General features: G+C 44.5%; 1 protein-coding gene across 1 annotated transcript in view; it reads left to right on the top strand.

The window, feature by feature from the left end:
- The window catches only part of EPHB1 (EPH receptor B1), a 453,280-nt gene that overhangs the window by 295,045 nt on the left and 145,080 nt on the right, over positions 1–13,155 (top strand). The window contains exon 4 of the mRNA XM_073023598.1: positions 8,214–8,369. Coding sequence (XP_072879699.1) covers positions 8,214–8,369 — 156 coding nt within the window. The remainder of the gene's footprint in view (positions 1–8,213; positions 8,370–13,155) is intronic.

Here is a 13,155-nt window from a genome sequence, read left to right as displayed (position 1 = left end):
TTTCCCCAGGTAAGCTAGGGATCCTGCTCTCTCTGAGTCTTGGTGCAGTCTTTTCCCTTTGCCTCATACTCCCATCCTCCCTCGGTGCCAACTTTTACCCATACTTTGAGGCCCTATGCATGAACCACCTCCTCTAGACAGCCTTCCAATGGCAACCCACTCTCCCCTTCCTCTAAAGACCTCTGGCACATAGCCTCTCCACCTCTGCCGTAGAAATTTGATTGGTAAACACTTCACCCTGACCTGCTGTGCTCAGCTCAGCTCCTTGGCTGTGCAATATTCCATTATATGAATGATATGAATGTTGCATAATTTATTTAGCCAATACCATATTATCAGACTTTTAAGTTCCTCCCTCCCTCTTCTTTTTTTTCTTTCTTCCCTATTATAAATAACACTGTGATGAATATCAACGAACATAGATCTTTTCCTACACCTGCTTGCTTTTTTTTCTAGAATAAGTTTTTAGAAATAAGTTTGTTGAATCAAAGCTTTCAACATTTTGAAGCTCTTAATACACATCAAATAACTCTTCCAGGAAACGATAAGAATCCACACTTTGGCTGGGCACATTGACTTACTCCAGTAATTCCAGCACTTTGGGAAGCCGAGGCAGATGGATCATTTGAGGTCAGGTGCTCAGGACCAGCCTAGCCAACTCGGTAAATCACATCTGTACTAAAAACACAAAACTTAGGTGGTAGTGGTGCCTGCCTGTAATCCCAGTTACTCAGGAGGCTGAGGCAGGAGAATCGCTTGACCCTGGGAGGCGGAGGTTGCGGTGAGCCGAGATCGCGCCACTGCACTCCAGTCTGGGCAACAGAGTGAGACCCTGTCTCAAAAAAAAGAATCCACACTTTGTGTGGGACTGCTCATTATCTTACATTCTCTAATATTAATACCATATTTGTTGTTATTATTATTATCATCACAGCTTTTATCTTTTGGGTCTTATCACAGCAGTCCTTCAGCAAACACTCATTCGACTAGCCATAGAATGTGTGTGCCTATGTGTAAAGTTTGTGCTAAGTGCTGGGGAAAGGGAAATACAAAGATGATGAAAACACCTAGTGTCAGCCTTCAGAGAACTTTCAAACTAGTACATTCGATGGATGGATGGATGGATGGATGGATGGATGGATGGATGGATGGATGAATGGATGAATGGATGGGTGCTTGGGAAATATTTATTTGCCGTCGGTTTTCTCAACACATTGCCATAAATATAAGGGGAATTGGGAGTTTCCATAAGGCTTTGAGTCCCAGTGGAATGTCCTGGGGCTATTCAGGAAAACCCATTCTGGGAAAGCAAAGATTGCTTTTGAGAATAGACAGAGGAATCCCAGTGCAGAGACCTCATGCCACCTCCTTCTGGGGAGTTTCACCAGGCCTGAAATTTCAGAGCTGGGAACCTATTTGGTCAGCCACCAGTAATGTGAAGGTGATGGAGACATTTGGCCACAGAAGTGACTTTAAATAGTGGCCCAATGTGGGGCCACAAGACCTATGGAAGGAGCTGTGTAGAACTGTTTGCATGACCCACAGGAATTTCTTGCCCACCAACACCACACCTATTGCACAATTCTTAGCAGCTGCTGAGAGAGGCTCTTCTGCCTCTCTTACAGAATGAGAGCAAAGCATAAGACAAAGGAAGGGGAGGTTGTAGGAGCAATGAACTGTGGACTGTGAACCTCCTTCTTCCCGGCCAGAAGCATGTGCCTTGCCTCTCTCCCAGTTGCCCCATGAGGCAGACTGACTTCTCTGAGCCAGCTGCTGAGCTGCACCTGCCTTGAGAAAAAGGCACCCGGTTCTTAAGCAGGGGATGAATATTCATTGGCATGAACCTTTGCAAACTCATTTGGGGAAAAAAAATAGATCAGAAGAAGTAATCAGATTATTAAAAAGAAAGAGCAAGGACAGAAGGTGGCGGTGGAGGGAAGAATCACATTTAAAATGCAAGGAGAGATTTCCTCCCTGCAGTGTAGCTCTGACCCCCTCGACCATGCACCGAGAATAGTTAAGCTCTCCCACATTTATGCTGCATAAAAATGTCATTTTTGAGGCCTCATTTGAGAGGGGGAGGGGCAGAGGTAACACGCACGCTCCACATCTGAAAATTATAAAACAATATTTTGAGGTCTTCATTTTATCTTCCTTTGATATCAAGAAAAATTGTGAGAGCTAAAGAGGCTCTGGTGAGTGCTGAGTGACAGGTTAAAGGGCTCCAATAAAGATTAGATGGTCCACTATCTCCTGAGGAAATTGCATAAAAGTGGTTATTCCCTCTTGCTTCTATTAATTTCCTCTTCCTGGCTGCTTGGAAATGCTTCATAACCTGATGCTGCAGATGGGTACGAGAAGCGCTTTCCATTATCTCAATCACTGTACTGTTTATGAGACAATCTGTTTCTTTATAAAGTAACAGTACTGTAGGTGATGGACTCAGTGCCTCTGGAAGTCTGCGTGCATGGACAGGTGGAGAGGGGTGTCTCAAGAGTATTGTAAGCAGAAGGTCATTTGTTACATCGCTGAGGTGCTGAGAAGTTCGGTGGACGTTTCAAGGTGACCTTCTGGATACCAGCCAGAGGTGACGTGCACCCAACCCTTGGCACTTGAACAGGGAGGCAAATGTGTTTTGTCTGTTGAATGGAAAATATACACATGTTTAGGCATGGGGTGCTCAGATCTTGTCTCCTCCCCTTTTCTGAAGTTGGGGGTGGGGAAAGAGATGTGTGGTGAGGTCAGGGGGAGGAGTGCCACCCAAAAGCCTTGGCTATGCAAGTTTCTAGGCCTTCTGTCTGAACTGAGATCACTTACAATGGAGGAAGGCAAACCCCCTTCTCTTAAGGAAACGAGGCAGTTGTAGGCTGCACTGGTGTTAGAAATGTCCAGTCCTCCAAGTTATGTTGTCCTATTGTATTAATACGAATACACAGCAAGGTGCAGGTGGCTCTTCTCTTTCTACCCACCTCCTGGAAACGTAATGGAACTCTCCCCCATGAAGTTCGAAGCTGACCACTTTCTGACCTAATTTCCCTTCCCACTTCTCCTGTTCTTCCACCTCTTTTCTTCTCCCTTTGTCTTTTCCTCTCCTTCTGAATTTCATCTCCTAACCATCACAATAAACTTTTTAATCACCATTGCCAACTACCAAGAAATGGCACTTTTTTTTTTTTTTTTTTTTTTTTTTTTTTTTTTTTTAATGAGACAGAGTCTCACTCTGTCACCCAGGCTGGAGTGGAGTGGCGCAATCTCGGCTCACTGCAACCTCCGCCTCCTGGGTTCAAGCGATTCTCCTGCCTCAGCATCCTGAGTAGCTGGGATTACAGGCACATGCCACAATGCCCAGCTAATTTTTTTTTTTTTTGTATTTTTAGTAGAGACAGTGTTTTGCCATGTTGGTCAGGCTGGTCTCAAACTTCTGATCCCAGGTGATCCACCCGCCTCGGCCTCCCAAAGTATTGGGATTACAAGCGTGAGCCATCACACCTGGCCTGAAGTGACACTTTTAACCATTGTTTAAAGCACGAATTCTATGAGAAAGTATAGCACAAGTGTGGTTACAAGTTACAATCTAAAAGGTTAATAAATGAACTCAGGAATACTGCTTCTCTTATAAAGTTTCTTATGACTCTCATCTTATAAGGAGACTCTGCAAAAGGTGTACATCCAGCCACCTGGTCCCCTGTGTGCACACAAGCATAGCACAGATCCTGCTGTATCAGAAGCAGCATTCCATCATCCACCTCCCTCTCCAGGAAGGGAGCTTCCTAATGTCGGCTACCCCATCTGTGCCCTGTTCTATTCCTATAGTCTGGTGTCTGGGTAGGAGTCAATAAATTTTTGTTGAACGAGGGGCTCCCAACTGTAGCAATAGTGCTGACCATAATTCTGTAAAGGAACTCCAGAGTTTTGAAATGATATGAAAGCAGAGAACTCTGTTATTTACCTCAGATTGACTGAAAGTGCTGAGATGTGTTTGGTTAGTCTACTGCCGTATTTAATTATTATTGTTTGAAATCGTAGAGTCTTTATGCAGGTGAGCAGTCTCCGGGCTGCCGGAGTCTCCGCCACTCTGCACTGTGTGACTCCCGGCTGCTTTATATTCTTAAGTGACTGACCTGGCTCCAAAGGCCATTTGCTTTTGCTTCTCTTGATCTGAATATTCTCCATCAGAATCCACCCAGAAGCTCTATTTATCACCCCAAGTTAAAGCTGCTTTTTCTCAAGGGACAGCATCGTTTTCTTATTTATATTTCTATGTTAAATTTCTAGTGAAACAACAATATTGTTAACTTTTGTTTCTGATTAATGGCACCTGATACAAGGTAAGTTAAAAAGGCTTTGTGGATTAGCCTGCCACTTTAACCCTTGTTTAAAGTATGAATTCTATGAGAATGTATTGCATAACAATCTAAAAGTTTAATAAATTACTGGGCATATACCCAAAAGATTATAAATCATTCTATGATAAAGATACATGCACACGTATATTTATTGTAGCACTGTTTACAATAGCAAAGACTTGGAACCAACCCAAATGCCCATCAATGATAGACTGGATAAAGAAAAAGTGACATACATACACCATGGAATACTATGCAGCCATAAAAAAGAATGAGTTCATGCCCTTTACAGGGACATGGATGAAGCTGGAAACCATCATTCTCAGCAAAGTAACACAGGAACAGAAAACCAAACACCACATGTTCTCACTCATAAGTAGGAGTTGAACAATGAGAACCCATAGACACAGGGAGGGGAAGATCACACATTGGGGCCTGTTGGGGGGCAAGGGGAAGGAGAGCATTAGGACAAATAGCTAATGCGTGTGGGGCTTAAAACCTAGATGATGGGTTGACAGGTGCAGCAAGCCACAGTGGCACATGTATCGCTATGTAATAAACCTGCACATTCTGCTCATGTATCCCACAACTTAAAGTTAAAAAAAAAAACTTTAATAAATGAATTTAGGAATACTGCTTCTTTTATAAATTAAGGCATGCCTAGATAGATTTTATGAAAGTACTAAGTTATAAAGTTTGAGTATTAAGGAGATTCATACATTTTGTAATTATATGTAAAATATATTTTATAGATATGATTCACCCATTATACATAACAGAAATCATATATGTAGAAACACATTCTTCCATTGGGTTCCAGGATTTATTTTCCCACTTTGGGACTTGAAATTTGTATTCTGACCCTGAATTCTAAACGTCCCTGCAAAGAAGCCTTGTTTTGTTTGTTTGGTTGTTCGTTTGTTTTGGGTTTTTTTTTGGGAGTGGGTAAGTTGGGATGGAGAGGAGTTAGCGTTATTCAGCACACATTGATGCTAGCGACATTTCATATTTGAGTTTATTATTAATGTATTATGATTTGTGGGAGTTATTGTGAGGAAGTTACAGTTCTTTTTCATAGACCTTTTATACAGATGAGCAAATTGAGGCTCTGAGGGATGATATAACTTGCCAGTGGTCACCAAGCTAGGAGCTGGCAGAGCCAAGAATTGACCTCAGGACTGTCTGACCACTGCCAAATGCTTGTTTCTCTGGGGAGAATGGAGTCAGACCCCATCCTGGAAACTCTCTCCTCAACCACTCCCCAAGCTTCTCTCCCTAATGGCCAGCTTGGACCTCCTCCCCTCCACTTGCTCCTCTTGTGTACACCTTGGAATTCAGAGACTCAGTCACCCAGAGCCTACTGTCCTCCATCAGAAACCTCAGAAGAGGCACTTTCCACATCCCCCTGCCACTTGTGGATATCAGGACAATTGTTTATGCTCTTCACTTATTAAATGTAAAGTGAGGAGGCGTTTATGTGCTAGAAACACCTTGTTCTTCTTGTACTGGTACATTAAGAAAATTACAGCATGGCAGGGGCCAAATATGAATGCTTGAGTCGTCACCACTGCGCCTTTCCCACTCTCCAGAGACAGAGCTCCTGCCAAGTCCAGGCAGCACAGGCCTGGGATTCGTTTGTATTCACTGGCTGCAGAACCAAACAGGGCCAGGAAGGCTGGGGATTTATTAGGAAAAGAGCCAAGCGTTTCTCACAGGAGATGAGGAGAGATATGGAAAGGAGAAAAGGAAAGAGGGAGAAAAACAGAGGGAGGGACCGTACTGAGTGGGCTGGGAAAGATGGATTAGTAAGCCAAAGTCTCGCATACTTTTGCCATTCAGAGCTTCTCCCTTTCATGTTTTATTTGTTAGATCTGTAGTAAAGACTCAGATGTACTTTTTTCTTTCTACAGAGAAGTTTCTTCTGAATGTGCTGAGATGAGTCAGGAAGTGGTCCCTCTTTACGTGGGTCACAACTGGCACTGTTTCCCCAAAACTGGGAAACAACATTCACTCCAGTGTCTTCCCCTATCCCAAGGGATGCTCTGCAAAGTAAGGCTTCTTGGTGAAAAAACATAGCATTTTTTAAAGTTCTGAGAAATTCTCGACAAAGAATAAGATGAACTTTTAAAATTAGCATTTGTAAATATCTGGCCACAGTACCCTTTTGTCGTAGGTGTTAACAATCCAAAGAACGTGGATCCCATGGAACACATTTGGGTTGTGCCATTCCAGAACACTGTGTTTCAGAGATTCCTTCCTGTCCAAAATGGGACCCCACCCAGCACACAATTGGAGAAACTGAAACCTTTTCCTCACCTTAAGTGAGCAATGGAGTGAGATAACTTTCACAGCATAGAAAACAATTCTTTCTTCTAGTCTTAGCAGAAAAGCAGTGGATATTTTTCAAAGAGCTTATGTGTACGTCGTCAGTATCATTTCTCCCACTGTGTGATCCTTGGTAAGTTTTGTAACCTCTCCGTGTCCCAGTTTCCTCATTAGCAAAATGGGGATAATAATGTCTACCGCGTAGAGTAATGCATGTAAAGCACTTAACAAGACAAGTTAACAGATGGTGGCTACTGCTGTTATTAAAGAATATTCTGCACTTTACAGGAGGGAACAATACATTTGAGAAGATTAACTTTCTATAAGTAGAAACCATTATAATGGCTCTTCCATTATACAACGATCACATTGTATTAGGTTTATATGACTTCATTGGATCAAGAGCTCCTTGAAGGCAGGCTCTGTTCTTGAATTCCCTATGCCATGTTTTCAGCAGGAACACAGTAAATGTTTGTTGAATGAAGTAGTGAGGTGTGTAAGAAAGCCAAACAAGTTGACCAGTCAGTAAGTTTTACCCAGTCTCAAAGGAGGATGAGCCAGAGTAGGTTTCATGGGGACAGGAAGAGTGGGGGCTGAGATAATAAGGGAGGGCCTTGGGGAACTAGGGTAGGCAGGATCAATCTTGTGAGGGATCAGCAAGGAAGAGACCAGATGTCTGGGCTCAAAAGTCTCTACAGATGAGACAAAGTTAAGACCCAAGGGACAGCTTGGAGCCAGACTTTTCAGGGAATGACTCATTATAAGCTGATCCCACAGGAAATTAAGAGGGTGTGCTGTACATGTGAGCGTGCCTCCAGTGGAGATCAGGTTGTAGCAGGTGTTCCCAACCTTCCCCACTGCCATGTGCATGATAGATGACACCAAGTGCATGACATGTTCCCTGGTGCGCTGTCTGCAAAGTCATCCTTTCCTTGCCCTGCCCCTGAAAGCATATCAAAATGCAATTAAAGGAGAATGATGTTGTTAAGGCAGTAACCTTGAAATCACTCTAGTTTTAAAGAATCACTTATGAATTTCAGCCCTTTACCATCATTCATAACAAGAGCTTGTTAATACATCTCATAGTGTTTCTCATGTGTGCTACAACATGGCATTGAAAAACCGTAGGTCCAACATGTCATTGAAAAACCTCGGACACCTTTCTATCTGAGGCCATAAGATGAGATGTCTTTAGTGAGTGGCTCAGAGAAAGGCCATGGATGTTAACCAGGTAGACAGAGGAGGAAGCAACCATTTATAGAGCACTTATGTCCCAGGAACTGAGCTACACATTAGATTTGTTTTCTCAATTAAATCTCTTGACACACCTGGAAGGGAAGAATTATTATGCATTTTGTTCAAGTGAGAGAGGTCATTGGTACAAGGAATGTGTATTTCACAAGGGATTTCTGAAGAATTGGAAGTGTTAAATATGGGTTTCCCGTTCTCTTTAAAGAGGAAGACACTCCTCTTCAGGTTGTAGGGCAGAGTTTCTGGCTGCCACACTTCCATTAATTATCACATGGTCTCTTTGTGTTCTAGCCTGCCCTGCAGGGACATTCAAGGCCAGCCAGGAAGCTGAGGGCTGCTCCCACTGCCCCTCCAACAGCCGCTCCCCTGCAGAGGCGTCTCCCATCTGCACCTGTCGGACTGGTTATTACCGAGCGGACTTTGACCCTCCAGAAGTGGCATGCACTAGTAAGTGTCTAGTAATGGCTTTGGGCTGGAGAGTTTGGTTCCCTGATGGTGCAAGTGGTGGGTCTGGGGCAAGGAAGAGGAGACGTCATCTTTTGATCCCAGAGCAAAGCAGAATTGCTGGCCGTGGTGCTGAAACATACATCTCCTTTGCTGGGAGTTCAGGGGCCTTGTCCCTACGTATCACTGGGTGAAGATTATGGTTTTTTCCTTCCCCCTTCCTCCCATATAACAGGGCCTTCCTCCCACCCCAGAAAGATAATTTATGTTCATCAGATGCCAGACTGGAGAGTTCTTTGGATGCAAAATCATGATCTATTATCACCTCCTCCAAGAAGTCCCTCCTGGTGCCTATAGCTGAGAATCTCCTACCTCTTTGCTGGGTTTCCTGTATATTTGTAACCAGACTCCCCTCAGAGTGCTCATCATTTTATTAATTGTTCAGTTATTCTGTGCTTATCTCAGTTACCAAATGAAGACTATTGTGTGTCAGGACCATATATTCATCTTGTGTGCCTTCCAATGCCCAGCCTGATGTAGTGCTTGTGCTCCTGTCAAATGACAAGACCAGTGGCCTGACCACAGAGTGCATCTCCAAGGCAGAAATTCTATGGACTAGAGCTAATGCATTGGCTACATCACTGTCCCATTATATAATACAGAGGGAAAAGCAGTCTCCCTGCCAAAAACGGAGAAAGGCCGCTACACTCTCTGGATAGGGATGTGAGAAGGGGTGCACTTCTCCCGATATTCTCCCCCATAATTGTGGGAGGAGACAATCACTACTGTCCCTGCACAGTACTTTGGATAATTTGCTCCTACTCCTCTGAGCATTTTAGCCCTGAAATGGGGATGACCTCTCTTTTCAGTATTCCCATTGTATTTGGGAGTCAGTGCTCCAGGTTAGCCTCTAATATGTTAGAATTTTCTTCTGCATTGGATAATGCTGCCTGCCTCCCTATGAGCAGGGACCTTTCCTTACACCTCCTTGGACCAAATCCCTTCCATCCATCCCCAGCACAGAAGAATGTTTCATATATACTTTCTGTTTGATGAACAGAAAAAGTGACTGGACTCCGAGTGGAAGAACTTCTTAATTCTATCCTTGTAGTGTATGTAACCTTTACTGAGTAAAGAGGGCGAAGAAAAGTATCTTCTAGATCAAGTTCCTGAGTTCAATCAATGTGTATAGATTTGAACTGATTTTCTACAGACCTCTCTCTCTGGTGAGTTAGTATTAACAAAAATTATTGTATCTGCTGACCAGAGGTCTTGTTTTTCTGTCGTGCTGTCTCCTCCACTGACTCCTGAGGTTGCCCTGGGGGTCTTCCATGAGCCCAAAAAGCATTGTTTAATGTACTTCTTTAGAAACCACTTAAGGATGCGGAATCACTGCTCCCTGGATGTTCAGACCAAAGACTAGTCTCCATGATTGCCAAAGTATATGCCCAGGGTCTCACACTATTCCTCCTGAAAACACTCCTTTCCATTCTTTCTCATTAACCCCTCTCACTAGCCGGCCTCCTTCTACAGATCAACCATGCAAATAGAAGGCTCGGCGTCCAAGCTTCCCACTTCAGCAGACACACCCTGTAAATTCATCCAGTCCCTGGGTACGGTCACCTAGAGGAAAGGTAGACCAATGACTAAACGCTCAGAATGTTGATGTGCTGCTGCCCTCCTTGCTATAGCATCTCTCTCTTCTCTCTCTCAAGGCCTATTTTCCAGCCATCTGATCTGATGTACTTGAACCAGCAGGACTAATGCCTGGTTAATACCTGGGCGGGGAGTGGGGGGCGGGAAGCAGAAATTGCCCAAAGCCTCCAGTATGTACTTTCTAGATCCTCACTCCACTGGACCTGCTCATATCCTGAGTCTACCCTCCTTAAAATCAGACCTGAACCAGGCATGGTGGCATGCACCAGTAGTCCCTGCTACTTGGGAGGCTGAAGAAGGATGATCACTTTAGCTTAGGAGTTCAATTCCAGTGTGGGTGACATAACAAGACTCCCATCTCTAAACTAATGATAATAATTTAATAATAATAATTAATAACAAATCATACCATATAGGCATCTTCCTCCTGTCTCTGGTCCAGTTAGCTCTGGGGTTACATATACCCCCTATAGTCCCACCACAGTGTCCCCATCTTACCCAGAATGGAGGTGATTATTAGACATGCCTATATGTGTGACTACAGTCACCACACCCTTTGCATGCCTCTACTCTCCAGATATAGCAGGCTTTAGCATGCTTGGGTCAGACTAGAAATCGCTGAATCAAAGCCACATGTGGCTGTGGTGGCCAGGCCTGAGAGAAGTTCATAGATACACTGTCCAGCTCTCTGCCTTGGTATGCAGGGACAAGCACTCATTGAAGGGACCCATAGGGCAGGGCTGAGGTGCAATGCCATGCTAGGCAAAGCACTTATAAATAAATCTATTATTTTATTGAAACTCATTAGATATTTGATTTATTGTGTGCTAGGAAAGTACTGTATGAAAAAGTCAATTTGTTGGCTTTTATAATCTCATTAGGGTTTCCTTTTAAGGCATTCTAATTGGAGGTGCCATCTGTTCTCTTATAAAGGCATTGTACATCACCACAGTAAATAATTTTTCAGATACAAGGAACATATCTGGAGTTGTTGAGGCAAGGCACAGCCCTGTACTGTGGCCTTGGGGCTCCTGCTGGTTCAGCGGGTTGAGCAGGGCAGGAGTGCAAGGGCCCAGCCCAGTCTGAGATACACTGGTTGGGGTGGAGAAGGCACAGGTGCTGGTTCACTTTGCACATTCACTCTTCTGTCCATTCCATTGAGAGACAAACACAACCTGACTGGGCACTGTGGGTACCCAGGTAAAGAAAGAGAGCTTTGTCTTTCTGAAATGTTCAGGGCAGTGGACATCTACAGTGTTCAGGTCCTGTGGGCATGAGGGAGGGAGGAAGTGTCAGGAGAGATCAAGAGCCCAGGTCTGGAAGTCTGGAGGGGCCTCAGGTTTAGTGTGCAGCTGTTGACTTTAAATGGATTATATCAGTAGTCACACACATTCACTGGCAGTATTGGAAAGTTTATAAAGAGTTTTAGAACTTTAAAATGTGTCATTTGACAAGGACATAAAACCTATAGTACACCAAGAATTAATATTTTTAATGAATCCTGTTGATCCCTTCGGGCTGGCACACATATAGTCATTGTATTTTTGTAGTGCTACAAGTGTTAAATTTATTTCATGTAACCATTTGGAATGCATGGTACCTTTGGAGCCCTGTTTAGGCATTTGTTCATTTTCTTTTTAATCTACTGGGAGACCGAGGGACACCCCGCCCTTTGACCTCTGAGATGCCTCTGTGTGTCCAGCCTTGTCCTTGAATTTTGTCAGTGGACTGCACAGAGATGCAGGTGCACCTCAAGACAGTGTCAAAGGGGCTGATGTGGGCTCCAGATGACATCAGAGAAGGGTGGCTTAGAGAGCTCTGTGTTTTGAGTCTGCAGTCACATCACCGCTGCTGGTCTCTGGATGACTAGCTCCCTTCTTCCTTCTTCTCTCTCCTCCCTTCACCTCTACCCAGGCCTGCAGCTCTAGTTCTTCCCAGTACTTGCTCATATCCAAGAGGATGCCTCTTCCCTCAAACCTAGGCCATGTATGGAATGAGGTGGGAGCTTGGGGGATAGCTAGAGGCAGGTGACAAGTGGCTCCACCACTCCCTGCTCATGAAACTCCCTGAATAAAGACAGACTACCTGAACAGTGGGGATCACCTTCAGTGAGGAGTTACTGAAGGGCTGCTGACAGTAAGGGGAGGGGTCATATGAAAAGACAATGGGAGGGGACAAGGGGATGGTGCAGCCCCACCAGCAGGGAGGGGTTACTAAGGTTATGAACTGAGGAACCAGCTCTGAGCTTTGGGCTTGGTGTGCTTCCGCTGAAAAAACTGCTGCCTTCCTCCCTGTACTGCTTACTGAGGCACTGCCCAGAGGCCCGCAGTTTCCCTGGTGAGTTCTGGCATCCCCAAACTGCCTCAGTCTTGAGTGGGTTCTGGGAAAGCTCGTAGAATCTTTGATTTCATGTAGTGGGTAGAAGATGGGCTTTGGCACTTCAGAGACAAAAGTTTGAAGCTTGATTCTGTCTCTTGCCTTCTCTGTGACTTTGGTCTAAATTCTTAGCTTTCTTACATTCTGTCATTTTATTCTCACAACTTCATAATAATGTATGCTTTTCTGAGTTATTATGAGGATTCAGCCAAATAGTATTGTAGAGTCCTTGGCACAGTGCCTGGTTCATAGTAAACTCTCAATTGATGTTAGAACTTGCTTTGGTTACATCCCTGGAAAGTGTGAAGATTGCAGCAGATATTGAAGCTTCCAGCATGAGAGGATGTTGGATATCTGAAAATAAAAGTGATGTTGTAGGGGGAGCCCAGGCTTGACGCCATCACTGAGCATCACAGCAGAATCCATGGTATGGTCCCAAACCACACAGTCATCTTGGCCTAAAGATCCTGCTGAAAACAAATGAGAAGGTGACTGCCCTACCCTGCGACCTGGTGTGTGGTGGGAGAAGGAAGGAGGCACAGGAAGAGCTTTTGAGAAGCTGGCGAGCTCGCTCCTCCTGGATGAGAGGTGCCAAGAAGCTGGGCAAGAGCAATGGCTCACAATACTGGCTTTCTGTTCCCAGGCAGCAGAGGCCTAGCAGCTCCTCACACTGAGACATACTTCCTTCCACAGGAGGACCAGATGGCAAGGGAGACATGGTGGGGTCAGCTGGGCAGAGGGGCAGCCAGGAACGCAC

This window comes from Chlorocebus sabaeus, chromosome 15 (genome assembly GCF_047675955.1).
Source record: "Chlorocebus sabaeus isolate Y175 chromosome 15, mChlSab1.0.hap1, whole genome shotgun sequence".
Classification (NCBI taxonomy): Eukaryota; Metazoa; Chordata; class Mammalia; order Primates; family Cercopithecidae; genus Chlorocebus; species Chlorocebus sabaeus.
This window is presented reverse-complemented; position numbering and strand designations above follow the sequence as displayed.